At 48.3% G+C, this 17,277-nt stretch overlaps 1 protein-coding gene across 1 annotated transcript; it reads left to right on the top strand.

Moving 5' to 3' along the window:
* Positions 1 to 308: 308 nt before the first annotated feature.
* Positions 309 to 15,897, top strand: LOC149343692 (uncharacterized). The gene is made up of 7 exons (XM_089547049.1): positions 309 to 317; positions 893 to 955; positions 3,040 to 3,142; positions 6,213 to 6,307; positions 7,944 to 8,048; positions 10,306 to 10,368; positions 15,766 to 15,897. Exons 1-7 carry the CDS (start codon positions 309 to 311, stop codon positions 15,895 to 15,897), a joined length of 570 nt encoding a protein of 189 aa, XP_089403175.1.
* The last annotated feature ends 1,380 nt before the right edge of the window (positions 15,898 to 17,277 follow it).

Consider the following 17,277-nt stretch of genomic DNA (forward strand, 5'->3'; position numbering starts at 1 on the left):
GTTCCCTTCTTAATACCGGACAAGGGCTAAATCACGGAGAGCTCAATTTTACACCTGATTTTTAAGCAATTATTGCAAATGTTTAAGCTTACACGTCGAATATATTCTGCGTTCTAAATTTCTCTCTAATTAGTGATGCCTACAAAATTTTCGCTCGACTTCTGCAGCCGACGCTACAGCGTCCAGGTGCAGAGCACGTGTCTTTGCCACGCGAAAAGAAGTAGAAGAGGAGATCCGTCGCATTGGGCACCGCTGAGGATAACAACACTTTCATTTCCAACACAAAGAGTCCGGCCAACCGCACGAACATGATTGTGGTGAGTCCTTCTGCTGCTCACTTAGTTACCAGAACATGGGGCAAAATTTAGTGCACAGTGAACTTCTACTGAACGGACGCCCTTCGAGAACACGCGATGTGGCAACCACCGCTGCAGCGGAGCTAGTGAGAGGGCAGAAAACGCAGTAATGCTTCCCTTTTTATTCGTGCCGCATGCGCCTAGAACTAGCCGTTTTGGACGGCGCGCTTGGTTGCAATCAAAGTTCGTCCGAAACGGGAGGCGTGATGGCCAAGGACACCGGGTCCACATCTGCGAATTGGCCCAAAGACATGATCTCACACAGTGTTTTAAGAATTGTCAACTAGAACTTTGTTACGGGCAACTGCTTGCTCTCCTGGATCGAAGAAAAATCCTGAGTGATGCATTTTTCTGAGGCTCCTTCACCATGTTCATCACGGTCGCATAGTGCTTGTCAGCCCTTTTCCTATTCGGTTCCACTCCACCCCATTTTCTAGATTTCTAACATCAGCTGACAAGATTCCTGTGCATACTGCAAAAGTCTTCGTCGTCTTCGACTTTTAAGTGGCTTTCTCGCTACGTCTTGGTCTTTACAGGTCCCGATTTGCTGCACAGACCTGCCACTAACGTGGCTCCGCACTATTGCCGGATTCTGTGTGGTAAGGCTGAGTGTTCTTAAGCAGGCACTTACCACACTTTCTCTCATCCTCCGCTTTGTTGAACCGAACAGCGGGTACAATACTGACCCAAATACCTGTATTTATCATTATGGCTAAAGCGTGAGTACGAGTGCAGTGTGGGTTCTTGTCAATACATTAATGAACTTGAGCTCACCCCCTATGAACCTAATGTGCCACTTGATCACCTTTCCACTAATCTAGCTGACGAGCTCGATATTAGCCGGGGATGCCTCTACCTCATGAGCCACTAGCCTGCTTGGAATCGGCATGTAAAGAATGCACGCTTCCAACTTCCAGGAAGCAGCTTTTGCAGCCGTGATTAAGGACTCAGTCCTGAAAAAAGGCGCTGCCTTTGTGAACACGGCGACCATCAGCAAAGACCTTTAACTTGAGCTGCAAAGGGTTCTCTGATTAGTTGTTTTCTTCACACAACTCTTTTGCCTAAACGCAGTCGTTTATTGCGACACTGAGGTAGGCAACATTGTGAACGTAGTTCCCGTGTTTTCGTGAATAAAAATTTTGCCTCTGCGCGATATCCTTTGTATGGTTTCTGAAACACTGCTGCTGCGGGACAAAGTTCTTTGGATACAGCTTAGGTCTACATCCGGCAGTTTTCCAGCGAAGCTTAGTGTAGAGGCGGAGAAACTTCTTACACTTAAATTTTTGGCTAAAATTGTCTTAAGGCTATAGTACGCAGACAACATATTAACAAATAAGGTTTTTGAGGAGGGCTTATGAAATGTATGCTGTACACGTTTTGGACAAGAACCTCTAGCATTAATGGATTTACTATCAATGACAACTAGAGCTGTGTTTAGTTGTACCTTTTAACCTCTGCGACTCTAGCAGTGAAGCCTGACGTCACAATGCCTACGAACTTATCGGAAGAAGCCCTCTGTCTGTTTATTTCACGGGGATATTTTGCCACTGTTATTAGCTCGAAGAATTGAATCGATGTTGGCGATAGAGGGAACTCTGCCGCGATCGGTCTAATGCGTCAGCGAAAAGCTTTTCGGAAAGACATGAAATTCGAGTTCTGCGCAAGTCTTCAGTGACGCCTTTTTTACCTGGCGCAATGTTTCTTTTCCCTTGTTCCTTTTTTTTTTTCTGAGGTATGCCGGCCAAACCCACCGCAAGTAGAAATACGCGTCGTTGCCACCATCCATAGCCTCTGCACGCATGACAGCCCACGAATTTGCTGTTCAGCCCCCATGACTGGATCCTTCTTTTTGCACGCTTTTTTTTTTCATTGCGGTTGCATGCAGCATAGTTCTCTTACCGTGTGAAGCCCTTCCGCAACCCCCCCCCCCCCCCCCTTCACCTCGTCCCTTCCCGTTTCGTTTGTGTCGCGTTTGCTCTTCTTCAGCAGTTGTTAATAATGAAAATGCTTCGCCAACCACCAACCTCTCCACCTTCCAGAAGCTCCACCCACCACTCACCAACTTTAACCCTACAGAAAGCCTCCCCCCATCACCCACCCGTCTACCCACCAGAAGCCCCATCAGAAGCCCGTCACGAAAAAGTCACGAAAAAGTGACTCCAAAATCAAATGTAAAGCCGCAATAAGAAGGTGATGAGCGAAAAAGCCTAATTATTGACCAGTACTTCTAACACAGATTTGTAAAATCATATCGTATGATCACCTGTGCATATAGGTTTTTAAGAGCCCGTTACTGGGTTTCGCGTCGCAGTAGTTGCAGCGTGTTGTAGTCGCCGGCGTAACCGCTGGGTGCGTTGCCATGGGAACCACTCGGAGGACGGTTACCGTGGAAGGAGGTTGGTATAACGTAAGTGGAGGAATACGTAGCCAGTGTATAGCAAATGTATAGGGACAGCTAAAAACAGCGTTCTAGAAACCTACAGACAGAAAGTTGCTCTAATGTTTTCTACCTCACAATAACGTGAAATATAGATTCATTAATAGCTGTCGTTTAAACTCTCGTTATGCAGTGATAACCGTCCGGTGAATTTTTTACTCGCCAAACCTCTATTTCTTTTTGCTTCTTCACTGCACACGGCCGCTCTTTCCGCCACTCGGCTCTTCTTCCCCACTTCGTGCGCAGCTCTTCAACGTGGCCACGATCGGAGAATGCGTGTACAGCCTGGTCGAGAAGCGCGACTTTCCGATCACCCTGAAACCCTTTCCCACGTACTCCAAGGCCATTGGTGAGTGAGAGCATCGACGTCACTTGGATACGGCGAAGAGATCGCACAGCCATCACAAACGTTCCGCACTTAACCTTCTGGCAGACATGTACAAAGTTTCTGTGAAATCTGTCAGCGGTGATCAAATGATCTGTGCATTAGCTATACGAGGCACACGGGCTGTGCCTTAACAACATGCTGGTATTGCAAATTCAGTGTGACCAACTGTACGTACCTGGACCGCCAGCAAGTTTCTAGCAGAGTGACCCAGTCAATCATTCACTCATTCCGATCCGGCACTAGCTTACTCGAACAACCTATCGTTTACAGTGAATGCGTGAGTTGCGTAATATAATAAAGGGTTTCTCATGCCATTGAGTTTGGTTTAGCCTTCAAGTTGCTAGTCAATATAACCAAACAGCCCCGCCGCGGTGGCTCAATGGTTACGGCGCCCGGCTGTTGGCCCGAAAGACGCGGGTTCGATACCGGCCGCAGCGGCTGAATTTCGATGGAGGCGCAGTTCTAGAGGCCCGTGTGCTGTGCGATGTCAGTGCACGTTAAAGAACCCCAGGTAGTCGAAGTTTCCGGAGCCCTTCACTACGGCGATCCTCATAGCCTGAGTTGCTTTGGGACGTTAAGCCCCAGTAAATCAACAAACCAAGTATAACCAAACATCTTAGGTCGCAGAATGTTGCAGCCCTATCCTGATAATCGTCAGGTCTTCTAAAGACCAATTCACTGTGCAGCGCTTCCATGACTGCGATTTATAATAGTTCGTTTTAGTACTCATCTGCCTTTTAACTGTTTGTAGCTTGACTAAGCGCGCACATACTGGGCTGTGCTGCGCATTCGAAACAAGTTGCCTGTGTGAAATGCGCCAGGAGAAACGTTACTTCCCGGCATTGATGTAATATTCGGAGATTTTTTTTCCTTTTTAGGGAATTTTAGTAGTAAAATTGGTCGAAAATGGGATCTTCATGGGCTTCAGGGAAATTTTCGTGTTCTTTTTTCCAAATTGCTGGCTGGGAATGGAGAATTTTCGATTTTTTTGCTGTTGCATGGAACATCAAGTACTGTGCCACAGCCCTGTAGTATAGAATCACTGTGCCGGTAAGGTCGTTCCCGAAAGTGTGTAAAAACAACGCGCATGAACTTTGTAACGCCCGCCCTCATGGCGTTGGTGAAGAGAGACTCTCCTCATTGTTATTCTTATGGTTCTGTTTGGTTCTTCTATATTTATGGTAACAAAATAAAATTAGCTTTCGCAACAGTGACGGCTTTACATTTACAACCACCGGAGTTGTTGTGACGGCTTAAATAGCCCCTTCGTAATCGGATCTCTTTCGACTTATCCCGTGACCGCAACGCGATTTTATTATTTTTTTCTCCCTAATTCATCATTTAACGGCATGGTACTGAATAAGCAGGCTGGATTGCACGCCAGCTAGTCAAAACGTGCGAAACGACACGGGGTTTTCTAACTCGGGCAGCCATACCAGCGGTTAATAGAGAGATTTAGCATATCATCACCGTATATCGTATACCATCCAGCAGCCAACAGCTCACGGCCTTTAGTCGTGAATGGTATAAGATAACGCTGTGCTAAAGCTCTCTAATGATGACACTTCCGTTTGTCGCAAGTAGCCCTTATCTCGCGCGGGGCAGGAGAGGTTGGCCAGTGTGGGATCAGTTAATTTTCCGTTGAGGGCTTTCATTTTGCTTTCTCTTTTATTTCTCGTGTGGCTAAACGAACACGCCGTACTGTGCGTCATATGAGCAATGAGCACGCAAAAGCCAGAGGTAAATGTCATCCAGTGTGCATCATCCGAGGTGTACGAAGACCTGGATGTTAGAACATGTACCTTGTTTGTCATGAATTATTTGCTCCGTTTTCAAGTAAGGGATCCCAAGCTCCACGTCAGTGGTCAAGGACAGTGTTGGGTTCCCCGTCAGCGTGATCTATATTCAATACGCCTGAACTGCATCTATCGCTCCTGTCATCCTTCTCGTGTGGACGGATGCCACTGTAGCTGGTTTGGCATTAATGTATTCCGAACTTAAAGCAGTTACTCCGAACCTTCCTAGGATGGCGTGAATTCTTTTTTGAAGTCATACGTCCGATGCTCTTCCACATCCTCACGCCATCTTAATGTAGCCTTCGGAGATGCCGATTCATCCGCCAGAAACCCGTTTGAGTTGCCCTGTGTGGAACTACGAAAGCAATGTGCGAATAAAAGGCGAGGTGCCCTTGATGCAGCCCTGCCTTCATGAATGTGACTAAATTCCTGTTCCACTCGTTGTCCAATCATGCACGTGCGAAGTCTCTTTGATAATCAAAACTACTGACATCTGAGTCTCAAGAAATTAAAAGTTCACAAGTATCACGATATGAACGCTGTTGTCTACTAGTGTTTTTTTTACCAATCAACTCAAGGTGTTCATTCATCTCTCCGGCAAACCTACAATAATAAAGGAAGATATCGGTGTTCCGACAGGTCTGGAGGTATCTGTCACTGTAAAACGTGAAATAAATCGCAGCGTCACTCCGTATTAAACGGAGCCTGAAATAATTTCAATGGTCATGTTATAGTGCAAGAGGTCTGTAGAACTGGTCTTTGTGGGTATTCGAGTCAGATTTGAAAGGGCTGCATGGACCCTACAATATAGAAATAATATTTAAAAATCGCTGCTCGCAGTAGCTCGCAACCGATTGGGCGACACACCTCACCGCGCGTCCCCTAGCTACCCCGGTGACGTCAGTGGGGCAAAAGAGCCAGCCTCCGAGCTCACCCCGTCTGCCCCACTGACGTCACCGGGGTAGCTAGGGGACGCGCGGTGAGGTGTGTCGCCCTAATCGGTTGCGAGCTACTGCGAGCAGCGATTTTTAAAGATTATTTCTAAATTATAGGGTCCATGCAGAGCTTTCGAATTTCACTCGAGTACCCACAAAGACCTCCTCTACAGATCTGTTGCACTAGAAAATGCCGATCGAAATCATCTCAGGGTCCCTTTAAGTTCGTTCACGAAAAATAGCAAGGACACCTACGTGTTCCCTGCTACCAGCGGCATACTGTAAGATCCTGCTTTGCAGATGCCGCTACCACACGGAGGTTCACCATTGCCTACATCGTGATTTCCGCGTTCGCTGTCGGAGCGGACCTGGTCCTTCTGTTGCACGCCAGGAGGGTGCGTATTCCTTCGCCTTTGTGTGTTGGCGCAACGCATTCAGCGCTTTGACGCCTTATGGCTTCACTTTGTCAATCTCCTGTTGGCTTTGGTTTGTGGTAAAATTTCAGAGAGCGATCACATACCAGACGACACAGACGTTTTATACGCCAACTCAAACGCTGACGTCAAGGACCCTCGCCTCTGGACGAACTGGGCAGAGCACGAGTTGTGATGGACGAACTGGGGAGAGCACGAGTTATGAGGTAATACCCAGATACCCTCTCCTGGCCCCGCCCTCCACAGAAAGCAGGCGGCTCGAGAATGGAACATTCAGCCAGGACATCCACAAAAGACCGGCTTAGATAGAGCGAGTGCCGTGCGGTCACAGTTTAGCCTTAGCTGTGTGACGCATGGTCCTTTATCCGCGACCAAAGGCTGGCCTAGATATGTGAAGAAAGCAGACACTTGACCCCAAAAACACAGTGTCCTGATGCCATTGAGTGTCGCAAATGAGAGTTTTCGCACAGCCGCCGCGTTCCCTATTTGACTCCATTTCTCGTGGCGCTTGAGGTATATAACAGGGCGTTCCACGCCCACTGCTGTCGTTTGGTGTGGCACTGATGAAGGCTGTCATTGTTAGACTACACCCAACACAAAAGTACACCTATGAGTAAACGGCGAGACAGCCACCCCCATGGTTCAGATCTTTGAGCACCACGTGCGATATGTGCACGGAGGTCATGGGTTCGTATCCCACCGGCGGCTTGTGATTGCCTTTCCTATAATCTGTAAACGCGAGAAATCTGTAAACGCAAAAAAAAAATTGGCGAAGGCTTAGCTTTGGTTAAGCCTGGTAGGTTGCGAAAACAAAAGCGCAGCGCCTCCAACTGAAGGAACGCAGTGCGCCGCGTCTACAGGTCACGCGTGGCTACCGGCCGCCGCTGTGCGACGACTCAAAGCGTCTTCGGTATTTTTTTATATTTTGTTTTTGATGTTGTTGCGACTGAGAGGACGAAAACATAACCTACAGCTGGTATGACGTCACAGAGGCAGTAGCGCCACAGGTCCGCAACGCGGCAAACACACACCGTAACTGCAGCCGGGCTCTCTGAAGGAGCGAGTTGGTCGCCCATAATCTACAGCTGGTATGACGTCACAGCGGCAGTAGCGCCACATGTGCGCGGCGCGGCGTAACTGCAGCCGGGCTCTCTGAAGGAGCGAGTTGGTCGCCCATAATCTACAGCTGGTATGACGTCACAGCGGCAGTAGCGCCACAGGTGCGCGGCGCGGCGTAACTGCAGCCGGGCTATCTGAAGGATCGAGTTGGTCGTCCATATTCACTCCGCTAAAGGTCAAACGTAACTGCGGCCGGGTCACGCGAAGGCTTGAAAGCGCGAGTAGTATTGCTTTCGCAATAAAATGACCTGGCATACGGATCACGTCATCCAACGTCTTTTCAAAACATCGGTTCCGTTATCTTGAAGCCGCATTGCGGTTGCTGTCACGTGCGGCGCGTCTTACATAGAGTGTGACACGTGGCCACTGCAGCCTCAGCGATGCTCATTTGTGTTACTGCACTTGATGACCGGAATTAACTGGATACGAAGTGCGCTGTCTGGGAACAACACGCTCGCATCCGCCTTTTTTGTTCCAGCAACCAGTGAAGGCAGCACTGTGCGCGTTCCTGTACTGGAACATCTTCCACTTCTGCGCGGATCTCTTCATACTATCAGCCTTCTTTGTAGCCGTTCACAACAAGGTACGCACTCGTACAGCCTTGGGCGAAAGTCTTGATGCCAAGGGGGATTGCATTCCCGCCACGTAGCAGGGAGCTTGTCACGCCACTGAAGCTCTAAAACTCAGTAGGGTTAGAAGAACTTTTTCACTAACGCTTAAAAAAAAAGTTTTGTCTTTACTGGTGGGTGTTTAGGGCTCGACAGTCACTGTCAGCAGCAACCAAACCACGTACACTCAAGCCCAAAAACCCCTCGCATGTCCCTCCTTAATACCATCTCCTGTGCCAGATGCGGCCACCTTTTCCCCACGAACTACAAATTTACAACTGCAACTACAATTCAACACCGAGACGGCAAATGTCATGTCCAACATGACACTAAATAATGAACACTACCCCGTGTACTCGCCTTGGTTTCGATGGCTGTTGGGTTCCTTCAAAGGTACAACCGGCCAAATCTTTAACTGGTGTGACTTTTGCATTCCAAATTGCGCCTTGTAAAAGGGTTCTCGCGGGTAAACCGCTGGCATATTCATGCTTTAATATGACGCGCCTGATGACATTTGGCGGTCCATTCTTTTCATATTAAGCTGCAGCGGAGTAATTGCCTGATTATATCAAAATTATTAGTAATGTTCATCGTCTACTGCTACGAACAGCCAAAACAAGGAGGATGCGCTGCAATGGTTCCGGTGGCGGAATCGCGCTTACTCTGGGCAAATGACTTGTGTAGCATGGAAGGAGAGGTTGCTAGTTTACCCACAGGAGGAAGCGACATGAACCAGAACCACTGCTGCGTGTGCCGCTCATTTTGATTCTTCGTAGCTGCAGACGATGCGGATGTCTAATCATTTTGATCCAATCAGGCAAGTGCTCTACTTAAGCATAGCACGAAAAAAAAAATTGGCGGGGGCTTAGCTTTGTTTAAGCCTGGTAGATTGCGAAAGCAAAAGCGCAGCGCCTCCAAGTGAAGGAACGCAGTCCGCCGCGTCTACAGGTCACGCGTGGCTACCGGCCGCAGCTGCGCGACGACTCATAGTGTGTTCGGTAATTTTTTTTTGTATATTTTGTTTTTGATGTTGTTGCGACTGAGAGAAAGAAAACAATCTACAGCTGGTATGACGTCACAGCGGCAGTAGCGCCACAGGTGCGCAGCGCGGCGTAACTGCATCCGGGCTATCTGAAGGAGCGAGTTGGTCGCCCATAATCTATAGCTGGTATGACGTCAAAGCGGCAGTAGCGCCACAGGTGCGCGGCGCGGCGTAACTGCAGCCGGGCTATCTGAAGGAGCGAGTTGGTCGCCCATATTCACTCCGCTGAAGGTCAAACGGAACTGCGGCCGGGTCACGCGAAGGCTTGAAAGTGCGAGTAGTATTGCTTTCGCAATAAAAATAAGCCACCAAATGCCACAACACGCGTCAAATTACGGCATTAATATGCCAGCGGTTTAGCCGAGAGAAGCCTTTTACAAGGTGCGATTAAGGATGCAAAAATCACGCCAGTTAAACATTTGACCGGGTGTACGTCACAACGAGCCCGTCATGTCCCTACTCTTGGCTACGGAAGTCTGAGGTAGAATCCTATCTCACCCATCCGTTGAAAGGCACTACGGCGGTGACCTAGTGGTGGAGTAACCGCGTTTTATGCCGTATATTGTTACTTCGGGCACCGTTGCAGCCTGGAATTCACCGGTTTTATGCCGATTATACAGGTTTTCCGGTCAAGTACTCGTTTATCCTCAGGAGTGAGTCGCTCAGAAGAGATGGAGATGCCTGTACAGAACCTTCACGTCTCTATCAAGACAGCGCCCCTTTCAATGGCGTTCATCATATGACTACAGCTGACATATCATTCTTCCATCGCGAATATTTAACATAGTTGCATAGCTTTCCTCTACATAGCACTTTGGCTGGCCTCAGATAGATTTCAGTTTTCAGATTTCGATTTGTTTGAATCATTCCAGCACCATAGTATAGCAATAAGATCACTTCCGAATAACGTGAGATAGAGGCGTTTTAACAACGACCGCTGGAACCTACGCAGCTGAGCAGTCTTCTTTACCCTGGAATAGCTTTAAAAAAAAAAAAGAAATACCTCCATAAAGCTAGTGGTACGCTGTGTTGAGGCCGCCACCACGCTCCTTCGCTGTCAAAAGGGAAAAGAGAAGTTGGCAGGTCGTCAAATTGGTGCGAACACCGGTGGCTTAACAGTTGTATCAGTGTATCGCAGATTGCCATGACAACTGTTGACAGTCAGCGCTCTTCTTCTCGTCTTCTTGCAGTACAACACTGATGAAGCCATTAATTCGACACGTCCACATATCTTCGTGGCTACAGCGCTTCGTGTAAGTATGCCAGGGGCATGAGAACTGCATGCCAGTTCCCATTGCGGAAGATATAGTGCCTCGTTTAGAGCGCCAGCCTATAGCTTCCTTAGCCGCTGCGCTAATCTCAGTCAATTAATAGGCCACTTAATAGGAGTCAGTTAATAGGCTTTGCATACTAATGACGGCCTACGGTCTGTGCAGCGGAAGGATAGGGTGAGGGTTATAGGAGACCCCGTAAGCAACCACGGATAACGTCAGCATCGTACACTTTCTCTGGCAATGCCCGGCTTCGGCACTTGTCCGCGAGCACTATCTACAGACACATCTCATATCTCTGCAGGCGGAAGCCTCAGGCTAGGCAACACAACCGTTTTTTCGGCCTTGATGTGAAGAGTGGCTCGAGTGGCGGGAAAATTTCACTGCGCTAGCACTCAAGCCCACATTAACGGGAATAGTCGTTTGTCCTTCTGGTCCTTCTGGCAGGTGGTAACTTGTCCACCATGTTGTCGGTAACCTGACCAGGTGCGTGTATGTATACAAGGCGTCCAGGCTAACTTTAGCCAAGGGTTAAAAATTAAGATATTTGAGGAAGGCCAGCGAAACCACTTACATGCAGCTACCAGCCGGCTTGCGCATGTAGGCAATCTTTTGTATTGCTATTAATTAAGGAGTAATTAAGATAAGTTTTCTAAATGCTTAAATATTGACTCAGACGGCGGAGGTGAATAGCAAAGTTGGAGAGCCCCTTCAGAAACCCCCATTCTATTTATTTGCGATGAAGAAAGTCTCACGTGCATCTTTTTTCCGAGCTACAAAGAAAGTCCGCGAAATACAAAAAAAAAATAACCTGACTAGCGCATTCGCGCGCTACGATTGTGCTTCTCTCAATCCTAACTTGAGCTAACGAAATTAGCTGCTAGTATGGCGCGACGACCCCACTGGTCCGGCAGGCCGATATGTCGACGGTGGTTGCGACGCCCGCGCGAGCCAGACTGCAAGCGTGACGGCGCAAGTTACGCCGCAACCCCATTCGACATATCGGCCTTCCGGAGCAGTGGGGTAGTCGCGCCATACTAGCAGCTAATTTCGTTAGCTCAAGTTAGGATTGAGAGAAGCACAATCGTAGCGCGCAAATGCGCTAGTCACGTCATTTTTTTTTGTATTTCGCGGAATTTGTTTGGTGCTCGGAAATAGATACACGTGAGGCTTTCTTCATCGCAAATAAATAGAACGGGGGTTTCTGAAGGTGCTCGCCAACTTTGCTATTCACATTTGCTATTTAAAGTCAATATTTACGCATTCAGAATAATTACCTTATTTAGCAATTAATTATTTGCAAAACAAAAAAATCGCCTACGATGCGCAAGTCGGTTGGTAGGTGTATGTAAATGGTTTCCCTGGTCTACTTCAAATATTTTACTTTTAACCCTTTGCTAAAGTTAGCCTGGACACTCTGTGTATAGGAGGTATTCACATGACGTCATCCGCAAGGGGCGCTAGCGGCCGGCGCGGCATTCGCCATGTTGGTGGTCGCGCGCGCGGCAGCCGCAGCCAGCCGCAGCGTTTGAATAGCTGGTGATGGGTGAAATGTGAGTGTATTTCGCGTCTCGGCGCACGTAATTTCTGTCCGACCCGTGCCGCCGCGTGACTGAGTGAATATTCCGTGAACTGTGCGAAGCAGAAAAGAGCGGGCACGCTCAGAAGGTTCTACTTTGTGAAAAGGTCGACCCCCCGTAGGAATGCGGAGGCACCGGCATGGTGTGCGACGTATACAAGACTGCTGCCGCGCGTTGATTTCACCGGTATCGAGGCCCACCTTGTGCACGGCTTAAGTTTGCTGGCAGGCCAAGGAATTAAAGGATATAAACCTATGAGAGGGTGCAATTACTTGACAAGCGGGTGAGTCCAAGAGCCGTGCTGTGGGTGCCGACGTCCGCGGTGCCGACGGCCGAAGTGCCGTTTTTGAAGAGGTGAGTAATTCGAAGGGTCTGTTCACTTAGCTGTAGCTTAACTTGTCAGCTCTACCTGCTGAAAGTGACGTGTTACAACTGAATCTAGCGGAATGGCTGCACACTGCGTTGCTGCGAAAACGGTCTTGTGCATACGAAGCAGCGTTACGTAGCTACAATCAAAACTGCAAAACATTCTCGCTGTGTCTGCCGTTCGTGCTGCGAGCGCATGGCAGTATTTGTTTGGCCGTTCTGTCGGGTAAATAAGGCAGCTATGACGCTTTGCCTTTCTGCTGAAAGACCGTACGTCTGAGAAGCGTCAGCAGTTCGCGGACTACTTATCAATTTCTGCGGTGGCAGTTCTGGAATTTCGGTAATCAATCGTGATGTTTATCCACGATGTGCCCTGCATGACTAGCTGACAGTTATCAACTGATATTAAAAGCTGCAAGTCGTGTACGTTCTTGCGTGCAGCGCAGCCAGCCAGTTTTGCTGCCGAGTTGAGGCAGCTCGGTTATATCACGGCGCAGAAGAATTCTGCTGCAAGCTTCATGCACAATACGCGCTCCACAAAGATAAGTGGTCGCTGACGTATTCAACAACGTACAAATATGTTACGGATCACTAACAGTTCAGGGGCCGGGTACCTCACGGCGCACCGTGACACTGCGCGAGCTGGCCTGAAACGACCGCAAACATGGCGCGCCTGCCGCGACGACGCTCGCGCCGTCTGGTAGCGCGGCCTCAGTGAATACCTCCTATATACAGGCCGCCTTCTGTTATTCGCATCTGGTTTCGCCCGAAAATATGGCTACTACGTAGTTAACAAGTGTTTCCCTCCTGACAGGATGAGCAGAATGCGATGACGTCACACGGTAACATTTGTGAGGTAGCAACTGGACCACCTGCTTTTCAACTCACAACGCCGCCGCCATCGACGACGCCAGGTTTTAGCGTGACAGCGTTACGGCTGCTGTTCTGCAGAAAATCCTGCGTTTTTATCGGCGGCGTTATGAGGAGAAGCAACCTCGCTGGGCCATGAAGGTCACGTGGCCTGCGTAGCCACCCGATTGTGAGCAAACTGCCCACCACGAAATGTGGCAGTTAAATTAATGATCGCTCACGAGGGGTCGCTCGGGGAGAGCACCGTGGGTCGCAGAAACCCCACCGGTGGCAGCACCTGCCATCGCAGGCCAGTGGCGCATCGCTTAACCGCTGCACCACTGCGCCAGGAGTGATGTGAGGAATCCCAGGGAAGATATGAATGCATATATTGGTATTAAACCATTACCAATTTAGCGCCATACCCTTAGGCCCCCGTACCCTTAAAACCCCAGGTGGTCGAAATTTCCGGAGCCCTCCACTACGGCGTCTCTCATAGCCTTAGTCGCTTTGGGACGTTAAACCCCATAAACCAAACCAAACCAAACCTTAGGCGGAGCTAAAGTGTCACCTCCAGCTTTTTCTGCTTAACGGGAGCTGTGATTGATATGCATGCCTAGAATGTCTGTAATAAACAGTGTGTCATGCATAGGTACAGTCTTTGTCAAAATTAACCAGGCTGCATGGTTTTGCTCATCAGTCGTATATTTAAACTGCTAGGCTAGCCCACAGGCTCTAAATCTCTGTATGGTAAGGAGAACCCCTGTCCTCACCTTCAAAGAACTTTCCGACCTTATGGAAAGCCGTAAAGGCTCTACTATGCAAAGCAGAAGCAAGCCATGCAGCCTGGTTACTTTTGACAAAGACTGTACCTACTGTGCTTGATCCATGCCATGCAAACTCACAGAACACACAGAATACACGATGTACCTCTTCACTCCTATGGCAATATCATGAATGACAAAGCTTAACTCCGATAAACAATGCAAAAAAATGCCCACACAGTTAAATGCACCTAAATAACATATAACCTGACTACGCAAATCGACAATCATTTTTAAAAATTCAATTTTCTCGGCGATAATTTCGCCTTCTTTTTACTGCTTGTGAACATCAATATAGCCCGAAATTGTCGCAGAATTGATTTGTGCTCAGAACGCTGTAATTCGAAGGCGATCACTTTAGGCTTAACCTTTCCGGAATAAAGTTCTCTGCCGCAGCTGTTATCGCAAGAAGGCTAAGCAAACTACATCAGCCCAGCTGGCGTCTCGACTCCGAATTCGGCACTAACTTTTGTCAGAGACCAAGAGTCCATCACACCAGGATTGGTTTGCCGGTCTTGGTCCGCTTAAGCTGACATTGCTTGCGACCGTGCGTCACAAATTAACCGATGTGCATTCCTCGAACAGGCGGACTTGACGTCCCGCCTGTTCTCCGCCAGGTAGTTACATGCGGTGACCTGAACGCTCCGCATGTGCTACCTCGGACGATGAACAGCTGGACGCCCCCACTCCAGCTGTTTTGTGCTTTGTGTCGTGCGCGTACGTTTGTACTGTGACCTTCCAGACCTTCATGCGCGTGCGACCTGTATATATGTTTATATTTACCAGGTAGATATGTAAATAGATTTATTGACAGTGTACGTACCTCTTCCCCTGTCCTTTCTACTATCCCTTCCCCCCTTTTCTTTCACTTCTACACTCCGCCTGCTAGCCTTTATTTCACTGCCCCAAATCAGGTGCTTCCAGCTGCAATAGCAGATGCCGGGGCAGCAAACATTCTTTTACCTTCCATACTAAATGTACCAATAAATAGCCACTACTACTACTACTGCCTATGCGCACTGTACAGCCGGATATTTTTGGGCAGATTTCGCAATGCTTTTTGGAGAAGGTCCGACGTTAAAGGGCCACTGCATACGTTTTAGAAATCGACGAGCTTAAAAGGTTCGAATGTGTGAAACTTGCAGGTAACGTATGCGAAGCCCTTTTGGGCTAGCACTTGAAATGGTGACGTAATCACCCATTAAAATCGCGACGCCCATCGAGCTTCTCCGAAGAGCAGAATGCAAAAGTGGGCGACGCATGATGACGTCATCGAAGGTATCGGTACATTTCCAGAGCATAAACGCCTGCTTTGAATGGAAAAAAAGAACCCAATGCCATCGAAGGCAAAGCCTGCCGAACGTTGTTTGGCAGCATCCAACGAGGCACGGCAGGGTGTGGCTGACGGCAGCGGTAATTTGAAATCATACCTTCCGTGACGTCACACTGAACTTCCTCGCACTTCTCCAGTGCTTTGAGAAGAAGCGCAAGATTCAATCGTCGATTACGTCACTATTTTAAATGCTAGTGCAAAAAAAAAACTTGGCATGGTTTACCTACAATATTGATTTGAATCCTTGCATATCGCGAAATTCTCAGAAAGAGGTGCAGTTGCCCTTTAACTGCCGAAACTGCCTCAGTGAGACCTAAAATACCATGCTTACTATTATCGATTATAATATCCTGTCCTAGATAAGCCATTACGACACACAAGGTTAACAGCTGTGCCACGTCACGTTTTCTTTTGGTTTGTGTTGCAGCTGTCTATACTGTGCAGCGTGTACCAGACGTACAGCCTTTACGCGGCGTACCCCGACTACCGTGACTCATCTGAGACCACGTATGATGCCACGGGTACCCTTCGCCAGACCACCACTACCACCTATCGCTGAACGAAGCATTTCCCTGCTTAGGCCATTGAGCGTGTCGTCAGGGGCGGCTGTTTGATGTTGTGAAGAACGTATTATCAGCGTAATTCAACAGAACATCCTTTCGTCTTATGCACAAGTGCCTAATCGTTACTCTTATCTTGTGTTTGTAGCGCATGTAGTTGTCGATAATATTAAAATAAGGGACAAATTATTTGCGGCGAATTTTAGCTCGCAGTGTGCAGTGATACCCACTAAGAGGTTCTGATTCTGTTTAATGGGCGTGTTCGGGAAGTCGCTCTAGCCACAGCAACGTATACCTCTACTCTATCGTTAACGAAACGGCAGCTGAGCTGGCGGTGTCAGGGAAGTGGCGGACATCGCTTAACCGCAGCACCACTACGCCAGGAGGGACACCCAGGGATCTATGAATGTAATGCAGAGAATGACCTGCTTCATATATGGGAATTAAGCCACTACGCTATCGCGTCAGACCGTTAGTGCGGAGCTAGAGCGTCCCCTCCAATTTTCGAACCATATGCAACGTGCCGACCCCTACAATAGAGGGAAAGTTTCTAAAGTGAAATTTCAATTAATACTTGCAATTGCATGAATAGCTGGAAACATGAATAAAAGAAAAACTAGCGCCAAAACTAGACACAAGTTCTTGTGTCTCGCGCTTTAGCGCTTCTGTCTCGTCCTCGTTCTTTTCTCGTGGTGTGCATAGTTTGGCGCTAGTTTTTCTCTAATCCAAGTATGCACCAACAAGCCCAAAAAGAGGTGTTAATGCAGTATCTGGAAACAGTCTCGGATGCTATAATGCGTCAAAGACACGAAAATATTGATTTCCGCAAATATACTTTGGTGCGGCGGGTGCGGCTAAATGAGGCCGTGATACAAAATGGCGAAGATGTCGCCACCCTACTAAAGGAAGCTGCATCGAGGCGCCCTAGAAGAAGATGTAATTCGCCTGGTTAATTCTTGTGGAAACGAAGAAGATGCTGTAGGCTTCGTTTTTAGCGCAATTAAGGCATGTCTGATTATATTCATTGATTTCACTGATCAAGCGCTTGCAACACAAGGGCATGAGATACCGAGACTGGCAACATACAAATATCTCAGGGTACGGGCAAACGACCCAAGCAGCACAGATAATTGGGTGGTTTTACTATGGTCCCTTGTAGGACCGGCCTTTTGCCAATACATTTCCAATACTGGGCCGACTACCTGTGCTCCTGGGGGAAGGACAGGCATACATGAAAAAGCATGAGCAGAATGTTAGGGCGAAAGGGCTAAGAGGTTCCGCGATAATGAAGCTCAGGGCATTATGAAGATACAAGAAGTATAAAGTACTGAGCGGTGTTTGGAAAGGAATAAAGGTGCCAGGACTTAATTTTGTAAATG

Source organism: Amblyomma mixtum, chromosome 5 (assembly GCF_055824585.1).
Source record: "Amblyomma mixtum isolate Tamu chromosome 5, ASM5582458v1, whole genome shotgun sequence".
Classification (NCBI taxonomy): domain Eukaryota; kingdom Metazoa; phylum Arthropoda; class Arachnida; order Ixodida; family Ixodidae; genus Amblyomma; species Amblyomma mixtum.

Bases quoted from the DNA above. Each gene is read 5' to 3' on its own strand.
- LOC149343692 (XM_089547049.1), top strand. The intron at 956-3,039 runs GTAAGGCTGAGT...CTTCGTGCGCAG, and splicing joins CTATTGCCGGATTCTGTGTG to CTCTTCAACGTGGCCACGAT. The intron at 10,369-15,765 runs GTAAGTATGCCA...TTTGTGTTGCAG, and splicing joins TCGTGGCTACAGCGCTTCGT to CTGTCTATACTGTGCAGCGT.